This window comes from Bubalus kerabau, chromosome 9 (assembly GCF_029407905.1).
Source record: "Bubalus kerabau isolate K-KA32 ecotype Philippines breed swamp buffalo chromosome 9, PCC_UOA_SB_1v2, whole genome shotgun sequence".
NCBI lineage: Eukaryota > Metazoa > Chordata > Mammalia > Artiodactyla > Bovidae > Bubalus > Bubalus kerabau.
This window is the reverse complement of record NC_073632.1, coordinates 56,508,233-56,519,241: the sequence shown is the minus strand read 5'-3', so window position 1 is coordinate 56,519,241 and position 11,009 is coordinate 56,508,233. Positions and strand designations below refer to the sequence as shown.

At 44.0% G+C, this 11,009-nt stretch overlaps 1 protein-coding gene across 5 annotated transcripts in view; it reads left to right on the top strand.

Annotated features, from left to right (window-relative positions):
- The first annotated feature begins 4,517 nt into the window (after positions 1 to 4,517).
- GRIK2 (glutamate ionotropic receptor kainate type subunit 2) overlaps positions 4,518 to 11,009 on the top strand; it is a 753,908-nt gene continuing 747,416 nt past the window's right edge. For 2 of the 5 annotated variants that reach the window (XM_055535373.1, XM_055535374.1), the window contains exons 1-2: positions 4,518 to 4,763; positions 9,878 to 10,282. In XM_055535373.1, the coding sequence (XP_055391348.1) occupies positions 10,168 to 10,282 (115 nt within the window). In that variant the 5' untranslated portion in view covers positions 4,518 to 4,763; positions 9,878 to 10,167. Of the gene's footprint in view, positions 4,764 to 9,877; positions 10,283 to 11,009 lie in introns of those variants that run through there. The other 3 variants (XM_055535386.1, XM_055535385.1, XM_055535379.1) reach the window with 2 other exon arrangements.

Below are 11,009 nucleotides of genomic sequence, written 5' to 3'. Positions count from 1 at the left end.
TCCCTCGTGATATGACCAATTAAGATGCTGTTTTTTGAAGAAGCATGTCCCTGTGTGCCTTATCTCACCCAGAGTGGGACCCCCTCTCTACCTGTCTGTATGCCTAAGGATCTTCAGAGTTTCTTCCCTCCTTAGTTGCAGGTGGGATGGGGAGTCTAATAAGAAAGATTTTCTAGTACAAAGCCTCTCTACTAGATGCCAGTTGTGTGCCAATACATTCCAACTTGTATAACAGTGCTTTCTACAAAAGAAGGAGCAAGAATGTCATGGTCTTGCTAATAGAAGTGACTGTGTGCCTTTAGAAATATCTTGCAAAGTATATTGCCTACATTTTTCCTCATTGTTTTGTCTTTATTTCCTTAAAACATATACAAATACATGCTAAGATAATTAACAAATAAGTAAATTAGCTAGGAGTTGAAGAAGGACTTGGCCAGTTAGAGATTGGAGAGGGGAGGGGACAATGATAGTGAGGAAGATGAGGGGAGACAGTACAAAGTAACCTCAAGAACCTAAAACTTAAATTGGTAGGAAGGGTGCATGAGAATCCTTGGAATGCTCACAGATTTATAGTCATCTAAGTAGAGTACTTGAGGAATACTTTGGTCTTGGTACTATTTCAGTAGTCCAAGCAGAAGTGAAATGACTAAGTGAGCAAATTTTGACACTGAGAAAGTTGGAATGCATTATGTGTGGAAGATGCTAAATGGAAATAGATTTACACATGAAGTAATAAACTGACTATAAAAGTAGAAGAATGAGTCATTTCAGGTGACTTGGAGTCTCATTGATGTGTTGAGTCTGGATATGGTCACATCCAGAATAAAAAGGATCAGTTGTATGTTTTAGATGCCTAGTGAGATGGAAAAGTGCATTGGAGGAGGTACTTAGATCGCTCTGCCACCTTTTCCTTTCTGGGGGGCGAAGGGGTATCTTCTCCAGAAAAAATAGCAGGCAAAAGCCTCGAGAATTCAGAGGTCTGGCAATAATGACCTTCTCTGACCCACACTTTCATACGCAGAAGTTAAAACAGGAGTCCAGAACAACACCACACACTCACCACAACCTTAGCACCATCCTATGCCTTGGAGATCATTAGGCCTAACCCCTACTTGCCTTTTCTCTCTTTTTATAGTGTCTTTGCAAGAAGCCTGGGGCTTCCAGGTTATTCTGTATCACTTCTCATCTCTACATTGCTGTGTACATCTCCAAATCCCAAACATTTCCACTGTTCCCCTTGGAACTCTTAGTCTGGACTCTAGGTATCCAGACGTAGAACTATCCTTAACCTACAGTGTGACTCTGAGTAAGTATGTTTGTTTAGATTTCATCATCTGAAAAATTATGTTGTTGGACTAGGTTGGTGGTTCTTAGCCTGGGGTTGAGGGACTCATAAGCCTTCAGTGGGCTTCAGGTGCTATGTGCATCTCTTATATTGTATGCAAGATTTCGAGGCTATGAGCACAAGTGTACATTTTTTTCTGCATACCAAGATCTGCGACCCTGAAGTAGAGTAGAAGTCCTTGAAGTTCCTTACAGTCCTAACTTCATATGATTCTAAGTTTTGAAGGTGGAGGGCAGAAGACAGGCTGATGTTGCCCTGCCACAATTAGGAGGCAGTCTCAGTCCTGCCACATCCTGAGTTATTCACTCCTCTTTTCTCACTTTGGTTTATATCGCTTGTAAAATGAAGACACTGGACTAGATTATTCAAACAGTTTCTTCCAATTGAATGAATACATGTAATTCAAACAAACCAGATCAACACAAAGAAACAAAACCTGGTAGTAAGCTTGGAAATTCAGTGATCTCTGCTGAGTCCTCAGGAGTCAAAATCCCAGACATGCTAATGTTCTAAGAGCATTTTGAGAAAGAAGATGGAGGAGCGGTTCCTTCATTCAATTCAAGCTGAGGGACTCAGCTACCTTCTCAAAGACGGGAGATGAGGGCTTCAGGATGACTGGGAATGACTTTCTCCAGAGAGAATTGGGATCCGATATCTTAAAGTTTAACTTCATAAATCCTGACATAGATTATGGAAAAGATTTTACAGTTTTGGAGAATTTATTTTGAAGGTTTAAATGGGTGTGTATAGGCTAAAGTTCCCCTGTGAGTCCGCTTTTCTCATTAGAATCCAGATAACATTTTATTTAGAAAATGAATTTGTCACAACTTGCATAATTTTGATTTGTTTCACTTTTCTCACAGCTCTCTCCTGTTGCCCCTCATGCCCTTTCCAGCGCCTGTTATTTCTGTCTTTATGAGTGTGTCCTGTTTGCTCCGGAAAAGAAATTCACGACCAGGTTGGAAAAGAAATTTACAACTAGGTTCTAAGAACACACATAGCACTTAGAGGAAGTTGTCTGATGCCACCTCTCCTTCCCCAGAAACAATGTGGTCTTGGGGACAACAAGGTGGAAGTGGGAGCCTGAGCCCAGCAATCCATTATTCTTTCATTCAGCACCTACTGCATGCCAGAGCCTATGCTTATCACAGTCAGATGAGGCTCACTCCCTACTCTGCCTTCTCAGAGTCACAACAAAACAAGGCTGGATCCTTCCGCCTAGGGATTTGCTGCAGAATCTACTCTGTGTCCAGTGTTTTGCTCCTCCCTCCCCTGGAAGTGGGGAGGCCAGTCCTGTGATGACAAGGAAAGTGTCTTTGGCCAGTAGACAAGTTGTCTTCATTACTCCTGTGAGGCAGTGGGATTGAATGGGATATTTTACTGGGCCTGGCCCAAACTTGGCTGTACCTCGAGGGCCCATTAGGCTGCAGGTCACAGCAGCTGGAGCCCAGGCGCCCAGAGCCGGTCACGCGTCTGTGCTGCCCGCTCCAGGAGGCACAATGGAGTCATTGACTATTTATTTACTCCGTACAACAAGGCTGCTGTTGACTTAATTACGGGAGCCTGCCTTTCACCCTAGGGATCTTTAAATGACTAACTGGACGCTACATTGCCACTAACTCATCTCTCCTTAACTTCTTTAAAACCCGAGGGTTCCCTGCCTGGGCGTGGGCAATAGGCATGCAGGAAACAGGAGGGCCTGGAGTGGTGACCCACCGAGCAGACTGGTGGTTTTGCTTGAGAGCCGGATAGCTTTTGTCGGGAGTAAGTTTTTGAGAGCTTCAGGGCTAGTCTGAGTCAGGAGCTAACCTCAGGGTGTGGAGGGTCACAAGGCTGCGTCAGGAGCCTACAGGCAAGGACTTAAACTCTACCAGGACTGCAAGAAAGGAAGCAACAAAAGGCCCAGGCTTGACTCCAGCTCAGACATCCAGTCCCTTGATGGTGCAGGGTCTCTCTACTTCCGGAGTTTAGGAATCAGAGACTGGAGTGTCCCCAGGGATGAGGGCAGCTCCATGGTTCTCACCAGGCCCTCTCCTTACACAGCCGGTTTGAAAACTGTCTCCCGGCTCAGCGCGCCCGGCCTGCTGCCGCTCATCCTCAACCTAAAACTTCCCAGCGAATCCCGGCTGCTTGCCAAGTTTCTCTGGGGGCAACTTGCGAAGTCTCTGCTCTAGTTAATATTGTAGGGCCGAGGATAAAATAGCGACGGTATTGAATAGATGTTGACTTTTCCGACCCAGAGGAGTGGAAATCGGGGATTGTTTGCAGAAGCTAATCGTTTCTACTCAGAAGAAGGGGGAGCCGGGTTTGCTCGCCGCCGGCTGCCCCTCCCTGGACGCCGGGCTTCGAGAAGTCTCGGAAATTTAGGCACCCCCTCCCCAACTCGGGCCTATTTAAGAAGTCTACTGGAGGTTTTAGACCGGCGGCCGCCAGGCCTGGAAGGCTCCCCTTGGCTTCTTTCGCCAGACTTTGCGTCTGAGACCAACGGTTCGGCGCCCACCAGATGTCGAGCCCAACTTCCTTTTGCGATTTGGATTGGGAGGTCAGGGATCTGGGAGGAAAGTAGGCGTCTGCCACTGAGGCTCCAGACGGGCTCAGAGACTGTCCGCTGACCCTTCTGCCCCCAGCCCCTGACTCTCGGGATTGTCTCTGTTTTTGGAGATGGAGGCAGGGAGATGGGCGCCGTGACGGCAGGTACCCGTACGGTACCCGGGGGAAGCCCATTGGTAGGGTGCACTTGAGGTGGAGGTGGGGGTGAAGCGCAGGTCAAGTTTTTTCTCATAGGGAAATGACAAAAGTTGGACTAAGAGGGCCACTTTGGAGACTACTAGCTTGCTCCCCAAATCCTGGCAGCAGAGTAGATCCGTTGCTATGGTTTCGGAGAGGTATAAAAGCCACCACCCAGAACAAAACGCGCGCGAGCTCCTTCTACCTGTTGTCTACCACCCAGGGCCAGGCAAATCCCTTGGCGATTTGCATCACTCCCTAACCAAGCATCACGTTTCCAGGCGCCCCATCTGAGTAGGCAGGCGTATACGGTGGGGGAAGTCCAGGCCGGGGAGTTCATTATGTCCAAGTGTGTGTGCGCGCCCAGAATTTTCTCACCTTAGCTCCTACGGTCCAGGGGCGAGCGCTGCGCCCTGGTGGCCGCGGCGGCCCGGAGCGTGTAGGGACCGCGGGGAATAGAGCGCGGCGCCTTTAAAGCAAGAGGCGAGGAACCCCCGCCAGGAGGCGTGTCTGTCTCCGCCGCCGCCGCGGCTCCGAGGTCTTCGTCTCCGCCGCCGCCGTCACTCGCGCTCGGCGCCCGCGGCTGCGCTGCTCTGTCCGGGAACCGGGGACTTCCCGCCCGACCTCCTCCGGCTGCTCCTCCCCGAGGACCACCCCTCCCCCTCCCCGCCCGCCTCACCCCCAGCGAAAGGTAAGGGCTTCCCTCGGGTGGGCTCCGCTCCGGGCTGCCTCCGGAGACGTCTGTTCCCACCAGGACAGGAGAGACCCGGGGTGGGCGAGGGGCATTTTCCGCCTGGAAAGGAAGAAGGCGCGGTGGAGCCCGGTGCTCTCTGGGCACCCGCTGGACCGACTAGCTGCGAGTGGCTTTGTCCCGCTCGCCTCAGCCAATTCCCGTCAAGGATGCAACTGGCTCGGTTGGCTGCAGGCGCTCGCGTTCTCCCCATAAAATAATTTAATAAGTGGACGTGTCAGGAAGTGGCCTCAGCTACTGGGACTCACGCGAGGCGAAGAGAGACAGATGGCAAGAAGCTGTGTGTCCGCCTGCGGGTCTGACCAACTCCCCAGCCTCCCTTCCATCCGCCCATTCATCTATTAACCCTGCTCCTTAGTTCGGTGCTGAGGAAGTACAGACATTCATTTTAACCGGTGCCAGTACTAAGAGCCTCTGAAAAAAACTCGGAGAGTGTCCCATTAGGGTGAGGGGAGTGGTGTTGCCAGGGTGGATCATAAACGTCAAGAACTTTTAATGACTCTCATTCTCTGATATTTTTACTTTCAAAGAGTTCTTTACTAAACCAGGGGACCTAGCTGAGGCACCTTAGAAAATGATTTCCAATTTAGGGACTAGGAGAGGTTGGAAAACTTAACTACTACTATCCTGATGGTAACACACAGATTATCTTCTCTCATTTCTTCATCTTCATGCTGTAAGTATCATGTCATCAGAAATTACCTTATGGATTGATGGTTATTTTAATTTCACAACAGATCATGATTCATTTGAATCTTAGTTTGTAGTTTAGCTGCTGAAGATAGGCACTGATATTTCAATCTTGATTTGTATAAGTTCATTACCTTGTAACTTTTTATATAAATCATTCCTGTAACAACCAAAGCAGCTTCCAGTGGCCCTAGGAATTTATTAAACAAACAAAATGAAACACACAGAGGGAAGGTGTTAGGCAAATAAATGATACTAGAAATCTTACCTGTTTTCTTCTATTTAAACCCATTAAAGATTACGCAGTTCTGAAATTTTTTTAAAAAGGTTTCAGGTCATGTGAATCTATTCCAATTCAATTTCTTAATTAAGATACACTTCTTTTCTCATCTAAAAATTAATTAAGCTCTAAATGTCATTAATCATCAATGCAGCAGAATGTTGGTGTAACAGCTGAAATGTGTTCAGAATCACAAGGAATTGCATAGCATAGCACTCATAGGAAGGGTGAAGTGCAAATATGCAACAGTGTGGTTTTAACTGATATCAGCTCTGACATTATTCTCTGGCACCTCTAATGCCATGGATGAACAGGCTGTTTATTTTAGCTTAGCTGCAATACAACAGGCCACATGCATGGAAGAATAGGTCAGGTGTTACTATAAGATGAGGGTTTTCAAATGTCACATATCAGCAGGACTTCAGTGACAAGTCAAGTGGAATTCTTAGAAAAAAATTCCATGTGAAAAATGAAATATAGATATAACATGAAAGAACCTTTGAAAAACACCTTTGAAATTCAAGTTATCCTGGGATATGTATTTGCTATTTCTTGCAAAAGGTAGAGGCATTGTCTTTTAAAACCTTGTGCTGTAAGGATTATTACACATTTGTACATGCCCCAGCAGGTGGCAGCTAACTAGAATAAGATTCATTTTCACTGGGAGAATAGAAAACTAAAATTGCTTCTCAAGTAATAGTGCCCAAGAATAAGAGGTCATTAGTGTCAGTAAATATAAAAATAGAGTAAAAGATGAAGCTAATGGCTTTTTGTTGTTGTTTTTGGAACAAGCTCTGGGTGAACATGGAATGCATTTTGTTCTTTGCTAATTTATCATGGGCTTGATATCCTTCATGTCAGCCTTCTAGCTGTGTGGTTTCTTTTTTCTTTTCTTTTTTGGGCTTACTTTTAGGCACAGCTGCTCTGTGTGTGTGTGTGTGTGTGTGTGTGTGTGCGTGCGTTTGCAGTTTGTCATCACTGCTTTGACCTTGGAACCTACAGAGCTTTGGCTCCTGGAAGTAAAGGTTGCCATATGGTTAAAATGAGAAAAAAGCAATAAAAACCATGGAATAAGGTGTATGAACCTCAGAATTACTAAATATATATGATTGTCTAACACCACTAGGGTTTTTTTTTTTCTTTTGAGGAGCAAATTACAAATTTAAAAGAAGAGTTAAATATGATCAGTAAATACTATATAATGACTCTATCAATCCTTCATATAGACCCAAAATTATGATGCATGGTATCAGTATTGTGGAGAAACTTGTAATAACTTCAGAATTGCCATACCGCATCTTCTACACCCTCAAATCATTTTGTTCTAATATTGGGGAGGTAATTTTAGGGGTTTTATTGTTGTTGTTTTTGCCCCGGGAGTGAGTGAAGTTTAATGAGAAAGAATGACAATTAGTCTGATAACCCTGTAACAGATGGAAATCTGAAGGTGATGAATTCTAAAGCTATAACTAATTATACATTTTAGGAATGTCTTTAGCCACTGAACACTGACAGAATTATTCAGTATTCTGAATTTTGGTGGTCTCTCAGGCAACTTTCTGTACTGAGAAACAAGTAGTTTAGTGCTCATGAGGGGACTCACGGTTAATGTAAATGAATGGCTTTTGTAGTAGTATGCTTTGGAAAGGGATGGCTATTGGCACATCCTGGGTATGCTAAGCAATTCCCATTAAGTCACACTGAAATATACACACAACACAGTTGACAAAATAGTCTTCTTGACAATGTGAACAATGTAATAATTCAAACTCCCAGAATCTGTATAGTAGAAATACGCACACTGTCACTTCCAATGGTACATTACCCATTCAATATACTACTTTCACTGTACTGCTCCAAAAGAAATCCACGTCTGGTGCGCTGTCCGCGGTACTGAAGAAAGGTCGTCTCTTGTCTTGCAGAAGTTCAATTGGACAGGTGGAGTTGCTGTCTGTGGTGTTGAAATCTTTCAGATTAGCTGATGGATGTAAATGAACCTAATTTAGCATATGTGCAAAATTGGTTCTTTGGGGACCAATTAATGGTAAGAAAATTTTGCGATAGACTTTTTACTGCCTAATTTACTATGTAAGAACTTCATGAATCTGGAAGCCTGATCTTTCAGTACAGCTAGACACCCAATAAATAATCTCACAAAACCTAAATAGTTTCGAATGCTAGTTTTAAGTAGAAAAGTTACAACTGTAATATCAAATGCCATTATGTTAACAGAATATATGAACAAGGATTTATGGTACATTTTGTTTTCTCAAGTTCCATTAAATGCTAACTATACTGCAAAACTGCAGTATTTTGATTAGCCACATCAAAACGTACTATTTTTAGGTAGAAGATATCAATTATATTGACATAAAAAATAAGAATATTTATTTTTGCCCTGGCGATCATTATTATCTCTCTTAGGATCAAAAAGAAAAAGGACAAATAGAATGGAATAAATGAGACAGCAAATACAAGACAGGGCATGTTGGGCTGTACATGCTTTACAAGAGATATTTTAAACATGGACTGAAGGAGTCGCTAGATACCCTTGGTTTTAGCACAAGGTGTTCCCTTTAAAGTGCTCAAATAGTCAGATTATTTGATTGAATTGCCTGCTACACTGCAGAACTAGCCATTCATGATATTTATTTTTGACACTGCAGATATGCCTCCATTTAAAAAAAAAAAATCAATGCCCACCTAATGCCTTTGCAGAATGTAGGTTTATTTTCAGATCAGCATTTTATACTAGCTTAAGAAAAATAGATTTAAGAAATCTTGCTATCTAGAAGAAATACTTCTCATATCACTCATTTAAAAATTAGGTATTCTTCAAATATGATATGATCTGATAACTTTTTCATAAGGGTTAACATTATGTCCTCTTAGTTGGTTATGAATAAGATATTACTTTTAAGATACAGTTTCAGCAATTTGCCTTTTGGGCTTCCTATCACTTAAAAATATTAATATATAGTAATATATTTATCACTGTCCAATTTATTTTCACTTACTAATGTAACTATTATGGTTGGATATTTTACCTATATGCATCACAGAGGACAGCTAAAATACAAAAGAAAATATAATTATGTACTTTTTTCCTTGAATAAATTGTGAAAGCCAAGACAACAGTCACTGTCTGGGGACTCTGATTAATCTGATCAGAATACTAGAAAATAAGGCATTTTCAGACAAAACCATGACACTCAATGCCATTTAAGCTACAATTCCATATTTCATGTCTTCAAGAAAAAGATGTTCAGAAAATCAAAGTGAGAAGAAATTTTGGCATAAATTATTGAAGCCTTTGGAGTTTGCTGCACCTTTTCAAATATCATTGTATTTTAATATATTCACAATTATTTTAAGATAAGGCAAAAAATGGGTGGGGAAATACGATTCCTTCATTTTATTTCAACATTTCCTCCCTAAAAGTCCACTTGCAGAAATGTATTTTTATTACTGGGTAGTAATCAAAGGATGTCTCACTCAAGTTTTTAAAGACTATCTTTGCCTCTGCAATAGTATTTCAATCTATATTAATGCCTAGGCAAAATTCTAAAAGTATAAAAAGACCTTTGTTCAGCCTAAAAACAAGTTACATTTGCAGTAAATTTCTCTGTTTTAGACCACTTCTTTATTCACAACTCCTAGGCAAAGTGACTTTCACTTAGGTTGTCATTTATTAAAATTCATCAGTTGATGTAGGAAGTCCACTTGCATAGCTCAGTCACTATCTTAGTAAAGACTTTTACTGGAAATAAAAGCACTTGTTTTTCCCCACGTAAATAAATCCAACTTCCTCCTTGCAACTCAAGGTGGGCGACCAGACTGGTTGCATAATAGATATTGGGAAGCTCACTGGCAGGAAGCCTTAAGAGGCAAGCAGCTATCTTAATTTTTCTCACTTAATCTTGGCTTCACGTCAGAAGCTGTGCAGCAGTGCAGTGGAATAGGGCCTGGCGAAACCTTTGCGAGCAAAGCGCCTTTTGTGTTGGGACCGTGGATCGCTCCCGGCGCCTCGGCGGTTTCCAAGGCTGGATTTCCTATTGATTTTCCTCCTCCTCTGCTTCCCCAGGCTCGCGCGGCCGGACATTGTGGGTGTGCGTGCTGGCTTTCTCCCGGATGCTCCCCGACTAACATGGATGTCCCACCATCCCTTGCAGTGGAAGGTTGCTCCTTGGCGCAGTGAGTGAAGAACATGCAGCGATTGCTAATGGGTTTGGGAAGCGGAGACTCCTTCCTCTCTGTGACCATGCCGTGATCGTGTCTGCGGCCACCACTCGACGCATCCTCATTCCTACCCAAACCGGGAGCCTAACGCTAGATCGGGGAAGTGGGTGCTGCGCGTGTGGACACAGAAACACCATGAAGATTATTTCCCCGGTTCTAAGTAATCCAGTCTTCAGGCGCACCATTAAACTCCTGCTCTGTTTACTGTGGATTGGATATTCTCAAGGAACCACACATGTATTAAGATTTGGTAAGATTCCCCATCCCTCTCCATTGCCGGCTCAGAGGCAGCCGGATGTAAACAGGCGTGTTGGCTCTGCTAGGCGGGTGGGCTCGGTGCATTTCGACCTGTTCCCTGCTCCGAGGCTTTCCGAGGTTTGAAAGGACCCACTTGTGCTTTTCATTTCATTTATTTCCCCCCTTTTTATTAAAAAAAAAAAATAGCCGCGGGAGGATGCGGCGAGTGTCAGTGTGTGGTAGTGGTCGCTGCGTTACCTCCCCATGGTAGCCAGTGTCAGAGTCGGTAATGACGCTGGGGGTACGGCCACCACCGCTGCTCCCGCTTGTCTCCCCGGGAGCCTCCGGGCTTGGCTCGCAGCTCCTTCCCCAAGAACGTGAGCGGCTGGGGCTACACGCCTCTCAGATTGCCCCAGCTGATGAGTTAATATCTGGTAACTCTTTGGCAAGTTGGCGCCTGTCCGCTTCCGCGTGGGTCCTGGACAGGTCCGCAAGTGAAGGGCGCTAATCTTTTTGATTTGTCATCAGAGAGAGCCTTTTCGGTTAATCTCTCCATTTTCTCAATGCCTGGTGCCTTTATGGATACGCGGAGCTTTAAAAAATACAGTTGTAAGGTTGAAGGTACTTAACACAGGGAGGCTGCTGTTTGAGTGAAATAGCGTCATAAGGAAGGGTTTCTGTCTGTTTTTAAGTTGTGAGTCTTCTCACATCTTGCTCGCTGTGCCTCCCGAACTAATACA